The 25648-nt window shown below is 37.3% G+C and overlaps 1 protein-coding gene across 3 annotated transcripts in view; it reads right to left on the reverse strand.

Annotated features, from left to right (window-relative positions):
- Positions 1 to 3493: 3493 nt before the first annotated feature.
- Positions 3494 to 25648, reverse strand: part of LOC150110057 (CXXC-type zinc finger protein 1-like) — a 298921-nt gene continuing 276766 nt past the window's right edge. For all 3 annotated transcript variants that reach the window (XM_090390972.1, XM_090390959.1, XM_090390969.1), the window contains one exon: positions 3494 to 3956. In XM_090390972.1, the coding sequence (XP_090247098.1) occupies positions 3804 to 3956 (153 nt within the window). In that variant the 3' untranslated portion in view covers positions 3494 to 3803. The remainder of the gene's footprint in view (positions 3957 to 25648) is intronic.

Raw genomic sequence — 25648 nt, forward strand, 5'->3', positions numbered from 1 at the left:
GCATTGTCTACTATGGCTGTAAATTGCATTTTTTTTCTTGATGGTTTTCCTGTTTTGAGAACAGGAAAGTTGCATAGTGCCATGTAATGAATCAAGTCTTTGCAGCCAGTATAAATTGGATGAATATGATGCTCCCAAGTCATTGCAACTGTGTCTGAGTGAATTGGCTGTGAGAAGGAAAAAGGAAACTGACAGAGTTTCAAATAGTTGTTGTGATAGGATGCCATGTTGCAGGCCTATCTGTTCGGCAAATTGTTGACAAATTGGGCCATCCTAGGTCAACAATCAGTGATACCATACTGGGATGGAAGTGCAGGGAGTCAACTGCAAGTGCTACTCACAGTGACCCACCATGCTCACTGAATGTGACCGTAGAGTGCTAAGAAGGATAATATGTAAAAAAACGCCATTCGTCGGGTGACATGTTGAATTTCAGGCATCGACTAGAACACAAATCTACACTAAAACATTCAAACAGGCACACAACATAGGCTTCCATGGTAGGACCACAATATACAAGCCCAAAATTACTCAAACTAACATGTAGCATAGTCTTCAGGACTGTGGAAGCTTGGAAAGCTGTGTTATGGAGTGACGAATCATGCTACACCCTCTACCAAGCAGATGGATGGTGACATCTCTTATCAGAGTTGCATAACCCCTAACATGACTTTCGGAGTTGGCAGTGTGATGGTAAGATCCTGTATTTCCTGGTTTGGCCTTGGACTTCTGCTTGTGGTACCATGAGCTTTCAGCTCCGAGAGGTATCTGAACATTCTATAATTGCAATGCTTCCTACTTTGTAACATTTCTATGGAACTGACCATTGTCTCTTTTGGCAAGACAATGCACAGTGTCTTAATGCTATAACTGTGTGGTTTGTAGACATGAACATCACCATACTTGACCCACATCCATTGAGCCCTGATCTCAACTCTATTGAACATCTGTGGGATGAAGTGGAGTGTCGGGTGAGGTCAAGGGACATCTGCCCCACAACAGTCCAGGACATCATTACATGTCTACAGTAAGAATGGTCCAAAATTTCCATTGATCACTATCGTATACTTGTGGAAAGTATGTCCCGTAGGATTGATGTAGTCATTGCAGTGAAAGGAGGTCCTACATCTTATTAATATGGGTGCCATGGCTGTTTGTTCCTCACACTATGGCGCCGTTGACTTCTTTCCAAGACACACACAAAAATAAAATAAAAATATTTGTTTAGATGCTTAGATTAAAGAGGAGAAGAAAGGGGAGGGAAATTATGTTGGTAAGTTATCAAATACCAATCTGAACATCAAGGACATAGAGAGCAAAAGGAAACACAAATCAGGACTGGCAGCACATACAACCAAAACCAAACATCAAATATTATGGCAACAAATCAAAATGTTCTACACAGATTACAGATTTTTCTCAAGAGTGTTCAGGTCATCAGATGCAATGATTTGACATCAAGTGTAATCTGTTCTAGTTAAACGCTACATGCATGCATTATCAGAAGTTCACAGTAGACCATGAAGCAGAAAACGTGTGCAATCTGCTTTTTTCACTTATTTTTCTGATGATATGAAACAAAAATTTTCATAAAACTATATCTAGCAAACCAGCCAAGTTCCCATATTGGCAAAGCAACCTCTTTTATAAACACGACACACTTCATAGAACACTAAAGATATCACAATAGAACCTAATGATATGCTTGCCAGCCTGGACATGATTAATCTATTCACCAATATACCAAAAAGCAAAACCTTACAATTACTACAAGACCTATTTCCACTAGACACCATCAGACATTGCATAAATATCACTTTCTTCAAATTCAAAGAAGATTATTTTGAACAGAAGGAAGTACTGTCAATGGGTTCTCCTTTCTTTGTTGCTAGCAAATTTGTTCATGGAATGGTTTGAAAAGAAAGCCATGCAGTGCCAGGGAACATGACCTAAGGTTTAGCACCACCTGTACTACCCAATTAGAATTTGTGACACACCTGAAAAATATTCACCCTCATATTAAATTTACTTTTGAATTGGAAGTAAACAGGTCTTGACCATTTTTAGACACACTTGTAGAAGTATCTGAGCAGAACACACTATCAATATCTCAGTATATAGGAAGCCAACACAAGCACTGGACAATATACTTGCATGTCACATCCCATCATCACCTAGTGCAAAAAAAATTTTTTTCCCTATGTGACAGAGCTTACAGAATATCCACTAATATAGATAAAAGAAACTAAGAGCTCTATTGCCTCAGAATCATCCCACCAAAGTCAGAAACATGGAAAGACAAACCAGATGAACAATGATTCCTCTATATATAGTCTGTCACAGATAAGATATAATGGTTGCCTTCAATCCCATTGGCAAGATCTCTAATCTCCTGAAACCTCCAAAGCTCCCTATGCATTTCTCAAAAAAAATCCGGTGGCTACATAATCAATTGTACCTGTGGTGTGTGTGCGTGCGCTACACTGTACTGGGAGAGGTATACCAATCCGAACACATCAATGATGCAGAGAATGAAAGGAAACACAAATTAAGAGTGGTAACACATGCAACTGAAACCAAAATGCTCAACAAAGATTTTTCTTAAGAGTATTCAAGGAGTCAGATGCAATGATTAAACATCCTCAACAAAAAACAAGGGATGATTTTACATCAAGTCTGGTCTTTTCTGTTAAACATGACACAGATACGGTTACCAGTAATTCGCAGCAGACTATGAACCAACAAACTTCATAACAGCACGCTTTCCATTGTTATTCCTGTTTTCACACATTTCTTTATGTACGTTATCTGTTTTTTAGTTCATTCACTTATTTCTCCAGATGACGTGAAATGTAAGAATTTTCACGGAATTAGTGATCAGATAATTATTTATATCATCAGTTTGTTCATGTGAATGAACACATTTCTAATATAACTTTTTGTCTGTTTTATATAATTATAACTATACATAATAAATATTTATGGTTATATTTATTATATGTATTTATAATGACTATAATAATTTATATAACCATATATAATTTTGTCTGTTATATATAATTACCTGCAAAATGCAACAAATAACAATTAAAGAAAAAATTTTACACAAAACCTACTTAAAATAGATTTAAAAATAAGACTTTTTCACAAAGTGTCAGTTGAGCCAATCCCTACTCCGATTCTAGGAAACAATACCAAAGAACATACTGAATGTGGATAAACCAAACAACACTGCTGCATACATGTATGTTTCCAAATGGTTGCACAGAAAAGCATAAAATGAGTCAACAAAAAAGGTTTTAGAAAATGATGTTTAATATAAAAAAAATAATAATAATATCCCAATTGATCAGGTAAATACTGGGCTATGTTAAGTAATAAGATTATTGACCGACTCCCTTGCCATGGTCTGTTATCTTATCTCACAAGAAAAAAAGTTCATTTGGTACACTGAGTGTTCAGAAATTTTAGACTAAAAAAAAAAAAAATCACATCAAAAGTAATAAGGTGAATTTATTTAACAAGGGATAAAAATTTACAAAATAATTTCCTTTTTCCAGTCATGATCATCATAATTTAACATCCTATACAAATATTCCATTGGATGGATTTTTTTTTAATAAAAGTGCAGCTCATATTCTGTACAATGCACCAAACTTTACATATTAGAATGTCTCAATGAAATTATGCTTTCTGATGATGGATATGAAAATATCTCTAGTGAGATAAATGTGAGTTATGATTACAAAAATCCAAATTCACAATCTGCAGCCATATAATTGTTTTCATTCAGTATGAGATTCTCAAGAAACTTCAGTGGCATGTACTGTGGGCACATCATACAGGGCATCATGTGATATCGTTTGATGTAACATAAGGCTGAGAACTCCTCCTCGGTTTGCCATAGTCATGCGAATATTTCTTTCTTGTTCTAGTAAGTCATCCAGTTTAAACCACTGGGGAAAGAGGAAAAAAACTTTCTGGTTACCAGGAAATTGTATTCAGTTCTAATTTTTGCATTTAACTAAATTATAGCAAATTTGCAGGAGTCAAAGGAATAGTGGAAGCTCTGCTATAGTGAATTTTTTTTTTTATTGATGAAAGCCACAATGATGCAGTGTGACTTACATCAATGTTACTTAGAAAAGTTCTTAGTTTATTAGAGTCCACAAGTTTTATAATAGTATTTGCTAGAGCAAGATTTATATATATATATATATATATATATATAATCATTAAATAATGCGTAGATTAGCATAAAATATAATTAATAAATATAATATATGTAAATCTAAAAAATAATTAAAAATTTTTTTAATCAGCTAAAAGGTTTATAGTTTTTTTGAAGAATATAAATAAAAAAAAATGGAGACAACTCTGCAAACGAGATCTAAACAAATCGTGTAATAATAGTCTGGCTAATACAAAATTCAATTACAGCACTTTGCATAAGTAAATACTTCCATGGTTTGATAAATCTGAAAACTTAAATCTTTCTTTATTTCTCTCTATGTATACATAGAGAGAAATAAACGATTATTCAAAATGAAAGAGTAGATTGCTTGTATGCAAAATTTTTATTTCCAGTGATACAAATTCATGTTATACAATCACCTGATTGAAAAACTATAAAAGAGTACTTTTTCCCCATATTCTAATAGCAGGCTTTTCTACTAGTGTGTGCTGTAAGCACTTGAAATAAAAATGTCTTTCAACCACTTGCTCAAAGAGTTAACAAAAATGCCATCTCTGTGGGAGAAAACATTTTGTGTTATTGAATTTAAAAAATGTAATTCCATAATTACAGTTCAACATAAACTCTGCACTCAATTTCAGAAGAGGGATACATCTTTTAAAGGAAAAGTTCAGGTTGTCCACATGATTTGGACACAGGCTGTGCAAGCAAGTATTTTCTCAAATAATGGTATGGTGCTCAGGAAACAATTGTATATGAAAAGCTATAAGTCAGGTATTACATAAAAATGTTGGGCGATGTCTTCATAGCACAACATCTTTTCTGATGAATCAACGTTTTGCTTAAGTAGTGAAGTGAATCATCATAATGTGAGAGTATGGGAGACAGAACATCCATGTGCAAACAATAAACATGAAAGAAACTCACCAAAGCAAAACATGTTTTGTGCCATTTCTCGCAGAAAAATTTTGGGCGTTTTTTTTCTTTGCCAAGGCAAAGAAACTGGTATATCATATCTCAATGTTACAAATCTGGCTGTTCCCTCAATGCGAAGATGACTCCACTGACTATTTTCATGCAAGACGGAGCTGCTTCACTTTCACTGTAATGTCCATAATTATCTCAACACAACACTTCCTAACTGCTGGGATGGGTTGAAGTGAACAGATGATCTTGTGCTGTACAAGTAGCTACCTAGGTCCCCAGGCCTGACCCCCTTGCAATTTTTATCTTTGGAGATTCATTAAAGATACTGTTTATGTGCCACTGCCACCACCTTGCAAGAACTTTGGCATCAAATTGTAGCAGCCGTGAATTCAATAACTGTTGACCAGTTGCAGAGGGTTTAGCAAGAAATGGACTATTGTTTATGATGTATATTATAGGAGGTGCATACATGCAGTGCCTGAATATCTGACAGTTTTCCTGTCAGGTGACATATGATGCATGTTCATATTGCTGGAAATACAGAATCCATGAATAAGTACCATCTGTTCCTTCATTTGAAATAATCCTGTATGTGTATTGATTATTTTTTGGTCTCAACAGCAGAATTTCCAGATGCTGATAGAGAAAATCTGGAAATTCTGCTACTGAGACTAAACCTGGAACTTTTCAGGCTGCTTCATGTTTCCAAATAAACGGTGGTGTTTTTACACTAGTTCATGAAATTCATCCACTACTTAGAGACAAAGATATAACATTATGATACAAAATTTATATATTGTCATGTTTAAAGCTAATTGATCTCTAGCTATGTATTAATCATCTGTTAGTTCATCTAACAGAAATGTAATGGAAATTGGATGATGTATTTAAAAACATGAAATATTCAAACAGGCCATAAACTGATAGGTAATGGCTGTTAACAAGTTTATTGTTATTCACAGAACCTCCCCCCCCCCCAGGAGGTCGAGGACTAATCAGAAGGGGGGGTTCTTTCAAACTCATTCAGACTAGATGCACTCACCACTTCACACTTCTCCCCTGAACTTCATCATTTTCTCCAGAGCCTCCATAGGTCAGGTGGTATAGACGAAGCCCTTTGGTCAGAAAAACCTGGGTTTGATTCTCATCCATGATGTGAGGAACCATTATCTGGTCTCTTTCAACTAAAGGTGAGTTAGTTGGTCTCACAAGGAGGTAGAGGGTGTTTTACGCATGGAAACTCTGGTAATAAAAAAGTCCAGATTAGAAATTGAACATATAATAAATCAAAGAAAAATTGAGGTAAAAAAATATGAATGAATTGTGCCTTATTTGATAGAATGGAGGAAATATCTTCAACAATAATAGAAGTTATTAAAAATTTAAGAGAATCATTACCACCAAACAGAACATCTAGACTTTATAGACACTCGATCTAATAAAATAAGGAAAAGGAAATACAAAGTAGTAAAGACAATACAGCATTTGTGGAAATGAGAAAATTGGAAAAGAAATCACATCAAAAGATTAACATAGCTAAATCAAAATTGATGACAATTTTGAATCAAACTGAACTAAAACTATATAATCCTATTGAGATTGTGGAGAACTATATTTACATTGGTCAATTAGTTACCCATTAACAGACAAAGCACTCAACTGTCCCCTACATCAATCCTATAAAATCCTTTAAGCAACTTAAATGTTTCTATCGTATCCTCTCTTTTCTTCTATCAAATAACGTCTGCAATCCACACACTCTCAATCTATCCTCCAGAGACTGCCTGCTCACCGTCTTAGTCACTAGTCTCTCAAATCTTATCTACTGCTTCCTCAGGAGAACAGAACCCAGGAAACCAGACCTGACAGTAATCCAGATGTTGACATATGAAGGCTTTATACAGTGGAATAACAACTTCCTTATCTCTACTTGTGTGGTCTTTAATAGCCAAGTAATCTTATGAGCTACTTTAGCAACATATCCTCTAAACTTTAACTCTCTGTCTACCACCACACCCCTAAATCTCTAGCTTCATCTATTTCTTGGAGTAGAGTTTCATCAATATGGTACACAGCTTGTAATATATTTATCCCAAAATGCATAACTTTACATTTCTCCACATCGCCTTGATTAATATTACTCTACCTAATCTTGCATCATCAACAAAGAATAATTCCTTCAAGGTTATTTCCTACATCATTTATGTACAAATTAAACAGTAGTGGTTCTAGCACTGAACCTTGCAGTACACTACTAGTCACCTGTTTTTGCTTTGATTCTGGCCCTCCATATACCACTTTTTGATATCTGTCCAGCAGCCACCCTCTTATCCACTTAACCAGTGTCATATCCATCCCCATTTGTTCTAATTTGCATAACAGGGTTCCATGTGGTATCTGTCAAATGCCTTTGCAAAATCCAGCAGAATCACTGTATAGCCATTTCCTTGATCCAACTCAGTTGTTACTCTATTATAAAAAGTTAGTAAATTACTAAGGCATGGCCGATCCTTCACAAAGCCATGTTGGCCTTGTTATGTCGTTACTTTTTCTTGTTACTTTAATGATTATTTACAGTTATTTTTCTTATGGTTTCTGTAATATGGTGTCAATCAAAACCAGTAATTCAGCTATCACTTTCTATTCCTTAATCAAGCTGTGATTCGGGCCATTCCTAAGTTTAGTCGTGTGTGTTTCTTTCATTTATTAGAGGCTTTGTCTAAATTTGGGACAAAGCCCTTAATTTTACCTTCTGAGACACTCTCCCTGTTAAATATTGATGAATTTATATTATGCTATGCCAGCCAATACAGAGGATAGATGAGACTCTTATCCAAGGGTGGCTCTCTCAGAATAATACACAGTAATGGATGTTCTAACACTCTTACTTAACTCTTTCTACTCACTAATTCAATTCGCCTATTTCACTTTGCTTTTGCATGCAGTCATGGCCCGTAAATTCCAATTTACTCCTGTGTCCCTCCCGCTAAGTTCTGTAATTTTTTTTTTATGAGTGGCAAATTCAAATTCATATGACAGGCTGATTTCAGATAAATGAAATAAAACATATTTATTGAGGTCTAAGAATTACACATGAGAAATATATCAAACACATGGTTAACTTAATCACTTTCCTAGTAACATTTAGATATTACTATTATTACGGGCAACTCCAGGGAGTCATTGGACTCATCGAGGGAGGCCCCAAATCATATTCATCACAACTATTTGACATTCATACAGTATCTATCATACCTCGCCTTAAACTCATTCACTGTCACAGCGTCCACCACAGACTCAGGGAGCGCATTCCACTCATTCACTACTCTAAAAGTAAAGAACCCAGCTCTAACACCTTTACTAACCACACTTTTGCCCAGTTTCCATGGATGTCCCCTAGTCCTCCCACAACCAGCCCTGTTCTCAAAAATATCTTCTGAATTAATTTTATAGAAACCCTTCAGTAATTTGAATGTCTCAATCATATCTCCCCTCCTCCGCCTATCAACCAATTTTTGCAACCCACAAATCCTCAACCTGTTCTCATACGGTTCATTCCACAGACCTGCTATCATCTTGGTCACTCGCCTCTGGATCCTCTCCACCTCCTCCCCATCAAGAAGAAACCTAGGTGACCAAATCTGAGCACAGTAGTCTAGATGGGGTCTTATGAAGGCTCGATACAGAGGAACAATAACCTGCTTGTCTCTGCTTGTCATCGTATTCTTCAGCAACCAAGTGATTTGATGAGCTGTTTTGGTCACTTTTGCAATGTGTCCCCTAAATTTCAATTCCTTATCTACCAACACTCCTAAATCTCGTGCCTCATCAATTTCCTGGAGCACGGTTCCACCAATGCAGTAAACTGCCGCCAATCTTTTCACCCCAAAATGCATAACCTTACATTTTGCCACATTAAACTGACATCCATTCTCCTTAGCCCAGACCTCCAATCTATCCAAATCATCCTGCAAAATTTTGACGTCATCTGCATTCACTATTGCCCTACCCAACTTCGCATCATCCGCAAACAAATGAACTGTTCCTCTCAGATCATTTCCTATATCATTTATGAACAAATTAAACAGCAGTGGTCCAAGAACAGATCCTTGTGGCACACCACTAGTCACAGGCCGTCTTGTGGACTCTACTCCCGAGTAAACCACTCTCTGATATCTCTCCGTCAACCACCCTCCTATCCATCTCACAACCTTATGTCCATTCCCATATGCTGCAATTTACTGATTAGAATTCCATGTGGAATCCTGTCAAAGGCCTTGGCAAGGTCCAGTAGAATCACCGTAAACCCATTACCCTTATCCAGTTCAGCCGTCACTGTGTTATAATACGTGAACAAGTTACTGAGGCATGACCTACCCTTCACAAAACCATGCTGTCCCCGATACAGTATCCCATTTTCTTCTATCCAATCTTGTATTTTCCTCTTGACTATTTTCTCTAAGACCTTGACAATGATTCCTAATATGCTAATTGGTCGGTAATTTACTACAACAGTCTTGGAACCACCTTTATGCAGTGGAACTATTTTCCCCTCTTTCCACCCGCTCGGGACTAACCCAGACCCGAGACTCAAATTAAACAAAATGGTCAAGGGTACTGACAATTCTTTAGCTGCTTCTCGTACAACACGAGCTGGTATACCATCCAATCCCACAGATGTATTGACATTGAGGTTATGCAATAGACTACTCACCTCCACTTCATTAACCACAATTCTCGTATAATCTACTGGTTTATTCGTTTCTGCAATGTCACCACCTGGATGATATACTTTTGTAAAGTGCTCACTCAGTAACTCAACTATCTCAACTGATTCAGTTACCTCCCTACCATCGGCATTCTTTAAAATCAATCTGCCATGTACATTTTTCCTTTTACTTGCTACATATCTAAAAAACTGTTTAGGATTCTCTTTAGCCTGCATGGCCAATGTTCTTTCGTAATCCTTTTTTGCTTTTCTTACCACACTCGTCACCCTTCTGGCCTGTGCTTTATACCGTTCATGTGCCTGCCGGTCACCCTTCTCCTTAAATTCCTTCCATAGTTGTTTCTTTTTTTGCAACTCAAGCTTAATGGTGTTATTCATCCATTTAACCCCTACTTGATTTATTATTCGGACTCTAGGTATACAGTCAGCCATTGCTTCATGCAAGCACTTCTTAACTACCTCCCATGCACTATCAACTTCTAGTCCTTGCAGTTGTACATGCCATGGCACTGAACCAATCAAACTCCTAAGCTTGTCATACTTTCCAGCCCGATAATTCCACATGTACCCTGTCTTAATTGAAAATTCTACACCTTTAGCCACCTCCCAAGTTAAGACCCTATGATCACTCTCACCGATTGGTGGCAATGTGGTCATATTTGTTACAGCCAAATCCTCAGATGTAATTACTAGGTCAAGCACTCTCTGACCCCTAGTATTTTCCATTACATGCTGTCGCAGATAGTTATCCCTTAATAACCGCATAAAATCCAGTTCCTTCCTCCCGTGTGTCCTCTCCTCACTCCAATCAATGCGACCATAGTTGAAATCTCCCATAATAATCACCCTCCTTCCACCCATTTCTTCTATTTGCTTGTGCATACTGTCACCACCACATATCATTACTAACACAATAGGACATGAGTAATAACTTGCTCCACAGAGTTATCCATAAAATGTACAAATTACTAGCTTAAATTATTAGATTTTCAATCACTCTCAAGTCACTAATCATATCTCACAATATATCACAGTTAATTCACATATAGAACCCTTCCTGGGAGACTTTCTTCAAATAGGGACAGGTCACTGCCAAATTGGTAATCTCTAAAGTTCTCTATCAAATGTCCACACATAAATTAACATATAGAGTCCATTCATATCTCTAACTGGAAATAAGATTTAAATATTCTACATTACCATCCAATGGAATGAGTTTCTGTTCTATCAGCAGCCTTATCTAGAACATCAAGGCAATTTTATAGGCCATCGTCCATGGGGGTCACTTACGATGACTGCACGGCCTGGTCGCTCCCCGAGTCGATAAGGTGATGTGCCGCTCTGGTCTCTCTCTCTCTGGTACTGGTGACATTCATCTGTATGCTTAGCTGCTCTGCTATGAAGAGTTAGCTAGCACTGACTAGCAAGCTACGGTAGACGACTCAACTCCTACGGCCGATCCGGAATCACCCAGTTGGCGGAGGGAGAGCCAACGTCCAGGAAACAGGAACAAAAAGACCTTCGAGAGAGAGGGGGGGGGCAAAACCCTTTTATACCACCTCCTTTGGCACCCTCTCTTCGCTACGTTTTTACCGCACGGCACTCATCTATCGTGCATTTTTCTGAAAATGCGTTCGAGCTTTGCTTTTCCATATAAATTCTCCTTTCCTTAGGCCATAAGTTATACTGGATGGCTAAAGCCTGACCTTTGGACCTTAGCCTACATTCAACTATAATTTTATATAAATTCCCCTTTTTGACTCTGTACAAAATAGGTTAAGTTTCACACTTCTAAATTAAACATTTCTTCAGCTTTGCTTTAAAGTTATAATATACATATTTATTTCCTTGCCAAAGTACAAGTTTCTCTGCCTACAATTAAGATTTTTTAGATCCTGAATGAATTAATATTTTATCCAAATTTTGATCATTCAGGACACAACACCCTTCATACAGTATCGTATTCTTATCCACCCATTCTTTCAAACCAATTTTTCAGTACTTTTACCACCACTCCTGAGTGGTCTACACTTTGCTACTGCAGTCTTAAAACTTCCCTTATAAATAAATAGCAAAATCACACAAGGAAACAAAGAAGATTTTGGCTGTATAAAGATTATCTGTTAGGTTATCTACATGCTCAAAAAAAAAAGAAAACTGTTAAATATGTGCATTATTCCAGTTTTTACCTATGGAAGCGAGACCTGGGCACTAACTATAAAACAGGAACACAGGCTGCATGTTGCCCAGAGTCTCCTTGGAGAGAAGAACACTCCACATAATAAAAAGAAATAGAATTAGAGAGATGGATGACTGGAGTAGAGGATACTGTTAAGTATTGTAAAGCATGTTAATGGAAACAGACTGGCCATATTAGTAGATTGTCAGATGAAAGGTGGACAAAATTAAGCACTAAGTGAATACCAAGAAAAGGAAAGGTTACCAAAGAACAAGATGGAGGGATAATCTACAAAGGTTTGACATGAGATGGTGGACACTGGATAAGAGAGAACTGGAAAGTTAAGGAGTGGGGGGGGGGGTCTATATCCAGCAGTGGATGAAAAAAGGTTAAAGAAGAATCATTTGTCCATAGTTCTAGCCTGTACGTATTGTATATAAGTCCATAGTCTGTACGTATTGTATATAAATAGCATCCCTGATTACCTTCACTATGTTTGCATCATCAGCAAACATTGAACATTTCCTGTCAGGTCTTTCTCAATATTTGTAATGTATAGACTGAACAATGGTTCAAGGACTGACCCCTGGGATACACCACTAGTCACCTTAAACTGGCAGATTTGCATCTCCAATATACTACTTTCTGATACCTGTCCATGAGCTACCTGATTATTCAAGTCAATATTTTTTATTCCAATCTTATATCATCCAATTTATTCAACAGCCTCCATGTGGTATCTAGCATTTACAATACTGGTAAACTGGTAAATGGTGCAAAAATCCTTTTAAAAATATATCAGTAATTTAGTGTTTTCTACTGATATTTCTGTAAATGGAAAACACTTTAATGCATGCCATAATAATGTTATCGTTAACTAATTTTGTAAAATATAGTTCCTTGTTTGAATAATCCTCTCAGATTTTACTGATTCTTGGGGTTGTGTACCTACATACTAATGGTAGCATTATTACTTCAAATATTTGGTGATTAAACTTCTGGTAACTGGTAAAGTAAAAGTATCACTGCAAAAATCATTACAGGCTGCTCTGAAAAATCAAGTCAAGAGTGATGAATTGAATTTGTTATTTGAAACATTCTTTTCTCCAAGGCTCTCTGGGACACATTCAAGATGTCTTCCTATTTTTTGTCATTTCCAAATCTCACTTGTATTAGGAAATGCTGGAATAATGCATGTATTAAGTAAAATAGCTTTCTTTTAAAGCGTATCTCCTAACAAATAATCTTTAACATGCCAACTGGCCATGATGTGTATAGATGTCCAGCAAAATCTGGATACGATTCTGTAACACCTAATGAAAAACATGGATAATCAGGAAATAACATGAATAAACTAAAAAATTAGAAAGCAAGTAAAAAAACAGTTAAAATCTGTAGTGAAAAATCTTTAAACTTTACTTAAAATTAAGGGGATATTAAATCCCGCATAGTTTTAAAACCGAATAAGAAACTCAAGATCGGAATCAGAGAGTTTCTTGCCGATTATAGTAAACTATAAAGTATCGGCGACACTAGCGTTAGCCAATGCAAGTGATCCTAGTACGTAGTACAGTACCGGGCAACTCGTGGCAGAAGTGGAGGAAGTTCAGATCGCTATTCTTAGGTATTTTCCATAATGTAAAAACACATTTCCTAGGAAATGTATGCTGTTATTACATTATGGAGGGAGGTCACTACCCAGACCGGTTTCAGCCTTTTTTGAGGGTTCATCAGTGAGTAGCTAGACCTAATACCAAAGTGTATAGCGAAAAGAACTTATGTACTCTGCGAACGAGTTTTCCAAACAGGTGCAACCATTAAGTTACTTAAGTATAAAGAGCTAATAAGCTTCATTTCGGCAATGAAAACATTACTTAAAATTAAGGGGATATTAAATCCCGCATAGTTTTAAGTATCGGCGACACTGGCTAACGCTAGTGTCGCCGATACTTTATAGTTTACTATAATCGGCAAGAAACTCTCTGATTCCGATCTTTGAGTTTCTTATTCGGTTTAAAAACTATGCGGGATTTAATATCCCCTTAATTTTAAGTAATGTTTTCATTGCCGAAATGAAGCTTATTAGCTCTTTATACTTAAGTATTTTTAAACTTGTTTAAACAATGGAAAGCATGCATTCGCTATTACGATGGCTGCTGGTTTGTAGGTTGCTGTACACTACTGGTAGATACAAGTTTGCCATGATGAGATGTCTGTTCTTGGAATGTTGGTGAAAAGATTTAGAGGCTTGCAATTGTTTCAGAAGGAGCCATTGTGATGTCTATGGTGTTCCTTACATAAGAGTATGTTTGCAAGATGATGTTTTTGCTATCTTGCATCAACAATTGGTCTCAATGGCAAGTCTTGTTTATGCAGTTTGGGGGACTCCATATATTCTGGGAACCAGAGGGTCTCTAGATTCAAGGCTTTTTTTTTTTTCCTTCAGATTAGTTTATCATGTTTTTTATTAAGTTGCTTGTTGGTTTTATTATGAAAATATCCTGTGAAATATCCAAGAATAGAAATCATACAACTACTTCAAGACATCTTCCCCACCAGACAGTGGATCTCTTTAAACAATGTAACAATAGTACATTTTTTTTTTCTTTGGCCTTAAAGAACAAGCCTTAGTTCAAGCCATTAGGAAAAAGAAAACCAGGGCATCCTCTTAAAATATTCAAAGATGACTTCTAAGGCCAGAACAGGCCAGTCTAGGACTAAATCCTTGATAATGATGATAAACAATAGTACTTTTTTCTTTTTTAAATTTAAAGGCAATTATTTTGAACAGAAAGGACTCGCAAGCCCCCCCCCCCCCCTCCATTGTTACTCTCTCTGTGGCTTGAAAAAATAGCCCTCCAGCATCAAGGAACACAACCAAAAATTTGGCAAAATTTTTGTTGACAATATCTTTATCTGGCCTGGTACTATTATCCAATTAGATTTCATCACCTACCTGAAAAACATTCATCATCATATTAAATTCACTGTTGAATTAGAAAGAAACAGGTCTTTACTGTTGGATCATGAATGAGGCCTGCCATTACTAGACAGACTTTCATTCAAGATCCAACAAGAACAGAGCCTAAATCAAAAGATACCAGTACTGCTGGTGCAAATTGTACTATAATAAAAACAGGGGGGGGGGGGTGTATCATGTAAATATTAAATGAGTGTATATCTGTTTACCAAAGAGGGAAAAACACTGTAGGTTATGTTGTAGGTGATATGTCAAGTAAAATGGATATGGATATATGAATTTGTAGTGAGGCAACATATTCGAAGACCAACCCAAGAATAGGCTGTGTGAAACAGTGCATACTTCAGTGGTGACTAAGGGCCCTGAGGTCATGACCTTGGCAAACTCATTAGTGATCCTGACAAGTAAGGTTCGTGAAAAGAGATGACAAATGTGGACAATTCTCTAGGAGGAGCTCTCTCACACGTTCAAGTGCAACGTCAACGAAACGACCGTCACTGAAAGCTGCAGTACAATAGGAGTTGGTGGTCGGAAAAAAAAAGAGAGAGAGTAGAGGGAACGTGAAACAAGAAGGTAGGAAAAAAAAGGGAATGTGATTGAAGCACAGAGGACAGGAAGCATCGGCAGTAGAACAAAGGGATGCCAGTGCGGACAGTTGGATGAAGTCCGACGAAAACCTCTAAGTGCAGACCGATGAAGAAGCTCAGGACCAAGTGGAACCTCAACCGTGATGTCCTTCTAGAAGGGTTCATAAGTCCTGGAGATGCATGGTGAAAAATTCCCACCAACAAGTTCTAGTGCACGTTGATCCAAAAGGGAGAGTGCTCCACAAAGCGAGTAAAGTCTAACCAGGGTTTGCATGTGACTCGCACGTGGTGACGAAGTGTGACCATATGCTGCATCAAATGGTAATGTAAAACTTTGCTATATCTAAAATATGTTAAATGTAGAAGGGGAAAGCAGCCTGGACTTTTCATTAGCAAAGGAAGCTGAGGCTATTTGTTGGTATCGGAACTTATAGAGACTTTGGACTGGTAGTCTGAAGACCCATGTCACGTGATCTTCACATCATGCATATATGTGTCGCTTTAGCAATCTCTCCAGAGATCCATGTTCAGATAATTAATAGCACATGCTTATATCTATAACATTCTTAGAAATTAGCAATCGTGTCCTGTTTGAAATTGTCATGTATTACCATGTAGAGCGTTTAAATTTTGAAATAACAATTAACTGATTCATTGATTTTTGTTCTATGTGTCCTAATCTTGTTAAAATTAAACTTTGTGTTTCTTGTTAAATCCTGGTCACTGAATTGTGTTTGAGAACAACATTGCCACTCACCAACACACGAACTGTGATAAAAGGGGAAGAGTATCTAAATAAATTTAGTAAGGCTAGGAGAGGGCACAACTGAAAAATCCCTGAATCCGTACACCATTCTACCTAACTTGGGTCAAGTAAGATGAACGTCAGATTCAGGAAGGGCCCCGTGACATTCAAGGGGTGACTAACTGGCGTAGAACAAAGAAATTTGTTAGAGTCCGTGATCCAAGGGAGCTTTAGATCCCTGGTCACAGGAAAGCACGCTAACAGGCCATATACAAGGCTCAGAACAAAAATTCTTCAAAGTGGCAAGATAACAATAGCGCAGCAGTTGACAGGATGCGACTAGATCACAGTGAGTAGGTCTTGATCTCAAACATAACATTCAGGCAGTGCAAAAGAAATAATAGATTAGATAAGCCAAGAGTACAGGTATGGCTACACAATTGAGCTCAGAACTGAGTGACTCCGATTTCATAAAAAGCATAAATCCCCAACAAATCATTCCCCAATTCTCCGGAGATGATACCGATGATGTCAGAGCATTTTTTGACTATACAGAGGAACTCAGAAAAATAGGACGATGGAGCAATTTTCAGCTACTTGTTCTCCTTCGTAGCAAACTAGTCGGTAGGGCAAAATCCTTTTTCTACTCCTCGCCCATACTAAAACAAACACTAAAATACCAAAGATTTAAAGAAGCCCTAATGTCCCAATTCTCAAAAACAAAGAATGTCGGAACCAACCTTTGGAAACTCCAAAAGGTAGTCCAGAAAGAAAAGGAAGGAGTTTGAGTTCTACAACAGGTTACTCACTCTGGCGAACACCTTAAATGTATACCTGACGAAGAAAGACGTCACCTCAATTGGGCCGTTTTTCAAAATTTCCGAATCTGGCTAAAGCAAGATCTAAAAGAAACAGCATTCGGAAAGGGAATAAGTGATTTCAAAAGCTGCTATGATGCAGTACTAGAGAGAGAACAGTTGCTTAGGGACATTTGCCCTGCAACTACCATAGGCTCCGTCAACGTGGTCAGAGAGAATAGAGATATCAATAAGGACCACGCGCCAAACAAAACAGAAATAGATAGGAAGGAAAGACAAAGGGGCCAAGGAAATGAAGAGAAACTTGAGACAGAATCAATCTGCAGCATTAACCTTATGCCCTGTGATGACAATGGAGTTCATTCTATCGTCAAACAGGAGATCGAGAAGATGCAACAACCTCTCATTGAGCGGCTTGACACTGCACTCAATAATTAAAGATGATCCCTACTAAGAATCATGAGCATTTCCTATACCAGGAGGAGAAGATCATAGGTATAGTAAGGGGGGGGGGGGGAAGTTGAAAGGCTACATGCACCTATGTTTGAGAAAATGGACATCATCATGAAAAGATTGGACCAACTATTACCCAAGAATGAAAAAACCTTCTCCCCCGTTTCTACCTTGGGCGGAGAGAAATGAAGAGAGCATCGCAAAGAAACACCCCGATGCTATGCCTGTAACAAATTAGGTCACATTGCTCGTGACTGCTATGCTTCATCCGGTAGATTCCAAGCTAGATATCAGGCAGAGGCAACATCGTACATATGCACACGGTTTCAAAAGAAAGGGAAGGGAAAAAGGGAAAGGCAGACACCAGGGATAACCATAGACGTGACAACCTATGAAAGGAACTTTAAGAGGATCATCGATACCAGCTCCCAATACTCTATGATTCCTGAGAAATTTATCAGAGGAATGGAACCAGGAATAAATAGAAGATTGAGACACATGAAAAACCCCATCAATCTCTCAGCCATATCCCCCCTTCGCAACCCAAATTACGAAGAGACTGAGAGTGAGTTTGCTGAAGTTCGGCCTGTGTGCATGGCATACCTTCCTCGTCACACCCACAAGTTCATTACCTCACGTGGGGCTGATTCTGGGGGATGACTTTCTCACAAGAAATAATTTTGCTTGTAGCTATCCAGGGAAGGTGATCCAATTCCTCAAGAAAAAAGACCCTGCTATGGCAAGACCGAGTTTAAGAAACCAGAATAGGGAGGCTGCTCTTTAGTCCATGTGCCTGACAGATCGGGGGAATCTAACCCATCCAAAGGAAAAGAATATCCGGCTGATGGGATTCGACTGGAATCAGAAAACCTTATCTGTGGAAGGTAAAGGGGACGAGAATGTTGCTCTCTGAAGGGAGTCCTCAGGCTGATGAAAACCGTGTTGCGGACCAAAAGCACAATAACAACAGCGAGGAGGCAGAATGTAGTTTGTCCCCTAAACTCAACGGAAAGCAACAACACACTGAAAGAAAAAAAAAATGTAAGGAAAAGGGGGGGCCCTTTGTTGGATCGTGAATGAGGCCTGCTGTTACTAGACAGACTTTCATTCAGGATCCAACAAAAACAGAGCCTAAATCAAAAGATACCTGTACTGCTGGTGCAAATTGTATTACAAATAAAAGGAAGAGTTTGGGGGGGGGGGGGGGTAAAGTATATCATGTAAATATTAAATGAGTGCATATCTGCCCAAAGAAGGAAAAACACTGTAGGTTATGTTATATGTCAAGGAAAAGGGATATATGAATTTGTAGTGAGGCGACATATTTGATGACCAACCCAAGAATAGGCTGTGTGAAACAGTGCATACTTCAGTGGTGACTAAGGGCCCTGAGGTCATGACCTTGGCAAACTCATTAGTGATCCTTAAAGCAAGGTTCGCGAAAAGAGACAAACGTGGACAATTCTCTGGGAGGAGCTCTCTCTCTCACACATTCAAGTGCAACGTCATCGAAACGACCATGACTGAAAGCTGCAGTACAATAGGAGTTGGTGGTCGGAAAAAAGAGAGAGAGAGAGTACAGGGAACGTGAAGCAGGAAGGAGGGAAAAAAAAGGGAATGTGATTGAAGCACAGAGGACAGGAAGCGTCGGCAGTAGAACAAAGGGATGCCAGTGCGGACGGTTGAATGAAGTCCGACGAAAACCTCTAAGTGCAGACCAACGAAGAAGCTCAGGACCAAGTGGAACCTCAACCGTGATGTCCTAGAAGGGTTCATAAGTCCTGGAGATGCATGGTGAAAAATTCCCACCAACAAGTTCTAGTGCACGTTGATCCAAAAGGGAGAGTGCTCCACAAAGCGAGTAAAGTCCAACCAGGGTTTGCATGTGACTCGCACGTGGTGACGAAGTGTGACCATATGCTGCATCAAATGGTAATGTAAAACTTTGCTATATCTAAAATATGTTAAATGTAGAAGGGGAAAGCAGCTAGGACTTTTCATTAGCAAAGGAAGCTGAGGCTATTTGTTGGTATCGGAACTTATAGAGACTTTGGACTGGTAGTCTGAAGACCCATGTCATGTGATCTTCACATCATGCATATATGTGTCGCTTTAGTGATCTCTCCAGAGATCAATGTTCAGATAATTAATAGTATATGCTTATATCTATAACATTCTTAGAAAATAGCAATCTTGTCCTGTTTGAAATTGTCATGTATTACCATGTAGAACGTTTAAATCTTGAAATAACAATTAACTGATTCATTGATTTTTGTTCTATGTGTCCTGATCTTGTTAAAATTAAACTTTGTGTTTCTTGTTAAATCCTGGTCACTGAATTGTGTTTGAGAACGACATTGCCACTCACCAACACACGAACTGTGATAAAAGGGGAAGAGTATCTAAATAAATTTAGTAAGGCTAGGAGAGGGCACAACTGAAAAATCCCTGAATCCGTACACCACTCTACCTGACTTGGGTCAAGTAATATAAATGTCGGATTCAGGAAGGGCCTGCGACATTCAAGGGGTGACTCTAACTGGCGAAGAACAAAGAAATTTGTTAGAGTCCGTGATCCGAGGGAGCTTTAGATCTGAGGTCACAGGAAAGCACGCTAACAGGCCATATAGAAGGCTCAGAACAAATATTCTGCGAAGTGGCGACGTAACATTACCATTTTTGAATACACCAGTTGAGGTATCCAAAGAAAACATACTCAACTTCTCAGTCTATAGGAAACCAATTAACACAAGTTTACCTACAGGCAACTTCTCATCACCAACAAGCACAATAAATAGGCATCATCCATTCCTTGCACAATACAGCCTATAGAATTTCCACCAAATTAGATAAAAGAAACCAAGAGCTACAGTTCCGAATCTTAGTTCAATCCTTTGGCTACAACAGAACATTAGTAAAAAAAAAAAATCTATTTCAACTTCCAATCAGAAGAGCAAACAAATCAAGACTATAAGGAGCAGTGATTCTCTCAAATAATACAGCAAGATTGCTTCACCAACAAAACTTGAAGGTCACCTTCCACCCAATCAACAAAATCTCAAACTACCTGAAACCTAAACCTCGACATCTGCCACTTAAAAACCAGGTGTCTACAAGATCAGTTGCAAATGTGATCTACATATATAGAGTAGGACAGACAGGCAGATCTGGAGTGATACGCCAATGAAAAAACACTTCAGGGATATTGAGAATGAAAGAAAGCATAAATCAGGGATAGCAGAACATACAACAAACAATACATCAAGTAGAATGGCAACAAACTAAAATGTTCCACATAGATTACTGTTTTTACTCAAGAGCATTCAAAGAATCAGCTGAAATGATGAAGCATCCTCTACAAAGTAACAAAAACAAGAGATGACTTTACATCAAGTCTGCACTACTTTAATCCATCATGACACCCTTGTATCTACAAACCAGCAGCATAATAGCAAATGCACACTTTCCATTGTTTAAAAAAGTTCAAATATTTTTCAATACAGATGTTAACTGTTTTTTACTTTATTCATGTTATTTCCTGATGAAGTGAAACAAAGCATTTCATGAAACTAGTTGAAATAAAAATTATATTAAAAAAATAAATAAAAACAGTTCCTATTTGGCATCTTTGTTAGTGGTTAAATAGCAGATAAAATATTTCTATGAAGTATATATAGTTCTCAATGTTAATGGGATTCTGATAATTTTAGTTCGATTTCATCTGATTTTGTTATCAGTTTTGGTTTTGTCATGTTAATTATTAAACCTTTTCACTGCTTTCTTTGTCAAGGTCATTTTGCATTTTTTGGTGTCTTTATTTTTCTGCTAAAAGAACAATGTCATCTACAAAATGTAAATGATTGAGATTTTTTCCAGTGATATTAATTCCATAGTTTTCCCATAAAACATTCCTAAAGACTTAATCTAATGTAATAACAGAAAAATAATTTGGGTGATATAGGATCTCCTCTCAATGTCGAATTCCATTCCCTGCTGTTCTAACTTTATACTGGATGCTGAATTCTGATATATAGTTTTTAAAAATGTGACGGAAAGAAAACAAAAATTCAAACAAGGGCTGCATGGAAGAAAAAATGAATTCCAAAACTAAAAAATAAGCAAGGAATAGTCATTGAACAGTCAGATACTGAGCACCAATCATAACAGAAAAATTAGGGAAAGTGCTCAAGTCAGGGGAAAAAAAAAGTCCTGGAGAAGATGGTATATTAATAGAACAAAATCAGGAGTTTTCCAGTTTCATAGGGTCATACTGAATATATTTAATGATATTTTAACTACAGAAAAATTCCACTCCAATGGCATAAATCATTGATTATCTTATTACATAAAAAGGACAGCATAGATCAATAACTATAGGCCAGTTCTGCTATCACAATTGTACAAAAATGTTTATATTCATTATATTAAATAGAATCATGATTTCTGGATGATGCACAGCCATATGAACTAGCTTGAGCAATATTCTCTGCAATAGATCATATTCACACTATCAATCAAGTAATAGAAAAGTAAATGAATATCATCTTCCAGCATATTTAGTGTTGGTAGATTTTGAAAAAATCTTTGATTTTTATTTATTTATTTTTTATATATATCAGTCAGAAATAATAATGGAGAACCTACAGAACAAGTAAAATATTTCAGCTATTTAGGCACAGAGTGAAGATGACAAGTTAAATAAATAGACAAAAATTAGCTCAAACACAAAGCAAGCAGTATACAAGACTGTGTTCAAACCAGTTTTGTATGTTATGGATTTCAGAGATGGGTTAGAAATAAAGCACCTATTCAAAGACTAGAGACCACAGATATGAAAGTTCTGAGAAAAATCAGGAGGGGGGTAACAGATGGCATCCATAAATAATGGCAAAATCATAAATAATAGAGATAGTAGGAAGGAACCCAACATAGTTAGCATTCGTGAATATGTAAGTAGGCTTCGCCAAACAGGTGTTTGATACCAAGATGACAAGAAAAAAACCTAGAGGAAGACAAAGAATGGACTGATTTGGTCAGAAGCGCCCTAGAAAACCAAAATATAGATTTGACAATATTGGAGGTGCTGACAATTAATTTAGGGGAAAATGATAGGAGATTAGTAATAATAAACTTAATAATGTAGTACTGTCATAGTATTCTGTACACTCCTTGAGGGTGCATGTTTGGAAAGTGATGATGGTGATTTATGTTAAAAGTTATCTTCCTGTCTGTCTCCATAGTAGACTAACTTGTAGGCACGAGGCACTTGATACATTCCTGGAATGAAGTTTTTTTCTTTGAAAAATGGACAAGAGTTGCTAATTTGATGTGTAACTTTTTTTATTATATTTTTATTAATTTTTTGTAGCTTTATTTATTTTATACATAGCCTGGAAACCCTGCTCTAAATTTCATGTTTGGTATCATGGAATCTAGAGCAGAGTAACAGGAGCAGAATTTCAGGCAATGAAATTCCTCTCCTGCTTAAAGAAAATCACAAACATCCATACTGGGATTCAAACTCATGACCTGTTGGTTGCAGAGTGGATAAGCTAACTACTCAGCCAACCAGGTGTTAGTTTAAGAGTAGCGAGATATTTATTTATCATATTTATTTATATTTTTTCTGTCCATTTAAATGTGCCATGGATGCTGGGAATGAGAATACTTTTGCTGTGATCTTGTATGTTGCATGTAGTATTTTATCTATTTTACAAGGCCCTCAACATTTGTAAAACAGTTTAAAAAAAAAAAAAAACTTGGTAAATAAACAACTTTTATACAAGCTATATAACTGAGTGGTTAGCATATCCACTCTCCAGCCAGAAGGCTGCGCGTTCGAATCCCGCCGTTGGCATGGATGGTTGCGATTGTTTATGGAAATACTAGTGGTGGTGGTCGATGGTAGATGGCGTTGGTGGAGCTGCAATCAGCTGGTGGATTGAGTGAAGTTGTAGAGCAGGTGCCCTCCCTTGATGAGTCTTTGGACTCCCTAGAGGTGCGTAACAATAATAATAATAAATCGCTTTGGGTCCTATATGTTAGTGTTTTAAGGATACTATATTGTTTGTCTGAATGATGGTGTTACTTTGCTTTCTATAAATAGAAAAGATAATGAACTAAATGAAAAATATGTAACTAATATTTCTAGCTCAATAGGCCAAACTTTTGATTCCTTTCTTGTATAGGTAAGATATATTTTAGGATGCTGGCTGTTTAAATGCACTAAAACACTAATATGTCTGGCCATGGAGCCAAACAGTAAACACACTTTAATTTGTATATCTAAAATAGTACGAGTTTTATAGTCAATTTTTCTGAGTTGCAGGGTTATAAACTTGAATTTCTTGGAAGGGGAAAAACCCTACTTGCATGTGTGAGAAACTAATTTGAGAATAAGCTAAAAACTCTTGAAGAGGAAAAGGGTTTTTTCCCCCCTAGTCATCCACTAGAAGAAAAAATGCTAGTGCTAGCTGTTGACTAGAACTGAAAGCCTATAGTTGGTCTTTCCTCTGGCGGTGTAGCATTATTCAAAAACAGAAACATTACCAAAGGCTAAAGAGGCACTGATATGATTTTATGTAATGAATGGCCAAGAAACATTAAAGCAGTTTGTATTTACTAGATTTATCATTTGTGTGTAACTGACTACTACCACCTGTGTGCATTAAATTTCACCCACTCCATATATCTCATACAGTGGAACAAATGTTCACATCGTCTGCCACTGAATCAACTAGTGACTACAAATCAAATCACATTTCTTTTATTGTTGACATTATAGCATAAAAATAAAGTCACTAAGAAAAATTTCAAAAGCAAATCATCATAATAAGGCAGTTGAAACAACTACAGGGATCATTAAAATCTCAAAATCTACACTGATTTGTAGGAGGGTTCCTCAGTTCTATTTTATCCTACCTTCCTTAGAACTGATTCACTACAGAAACACTCCCCATTCCCACAGGAAACATTCTACTCATTCATCACCACACACACACACACACACACACAGTATTTTTCTCATACCACGTTCATACTCGGCTTCCAGAGATGATTCCTTTTTCTCCTTTCCTATCCATTAGGTCAAAAAATTTTCCATGCACATATGCTATGAAAACCCTTGCTAACCTATGTCTTTATTTTATTCCCTGAAGTCTACTCTACAGCCTGTGTAGCTCAGTGGATGTGGCGTTTGCATACCACGGCGCTTGGCCGCACGAAGGAAGACTCTTGGTTTCGAGCAACTAGAGGAAATTTTTCTAAGCCTTTTTTCGACCCGTTCCCGAGTTAGTCTATCTTTGGCACAGGCAAGCAGGTTTTTCCTCCCGGAAACTTGGGTTTTTCATCCTGTAAACTCAAGAAAATCGACCGTAGAACCCACATTATTTCAGACAAATATATTGTGTTAGGGTTAGGGACCACGAGATGGCGGCACATTCGAGCCATCTCTCCTCGCTGTGTACCGCTTAATTAGTGATAGCCTTGGGCCATCTATCTCTGATTGGTACCAGTGGAGATTGAACTGCCCACTCAGTCTCCAAAAAGTTAGATAGGGCTAAATGGCCTCACCTACTTCCCGTATACAGGAATAAAAAGGCGCTAGCTGATTTTTTTTTTTTTTTTTTTTTTTGAAGTCTACTTTTTCTCCATCTTTCCCCATAATTAACATTCCACATATGCTATAAAATCCCTTGTTAACTTGTATTTTTTTAATTAAATTCCCTTTCATTTATGTAGCTATTTAAATCTGAAGTCTACTTTCTTTCCATCTTATTTAGTCATCACCTCTTCACCTTCTCTTCTACCATTCCCTCCAAAATCCAGATCACCATATTTTAGATCAATAGCCTATATATAGTCTAATCAATTCTTTAGAAAGAGGAAGAATGACTCTTATCCCTACAAATTAGACTTCCCTTTAACATCACAGTTATCTATAATGATGACAATGTACTATGTCATCCTTAAACTTTAGCTCTGTAAACCATCGCTCCTAAGTCTTAGCGTCATTAACCACATGCAATAAACGTCA

Source organism: Typopeltis vanoorti, chromosome 1 (genome assembly GCF_054136105.1).
Source record: "Typopeltis vanoorti isolate ZY-2024b chromosome 1, IOZ_Tvanoo_1.0, whole genome shotgun sequence".
In the NCBI taxonomy this organism is placed as follows: domain Eukaryota; kingdom Metazoa; phylum Arthropoda; class Arachnida; order Uropygi; family Thelyphonidae; genus Typopeltis; species Typopeltis vanoorti.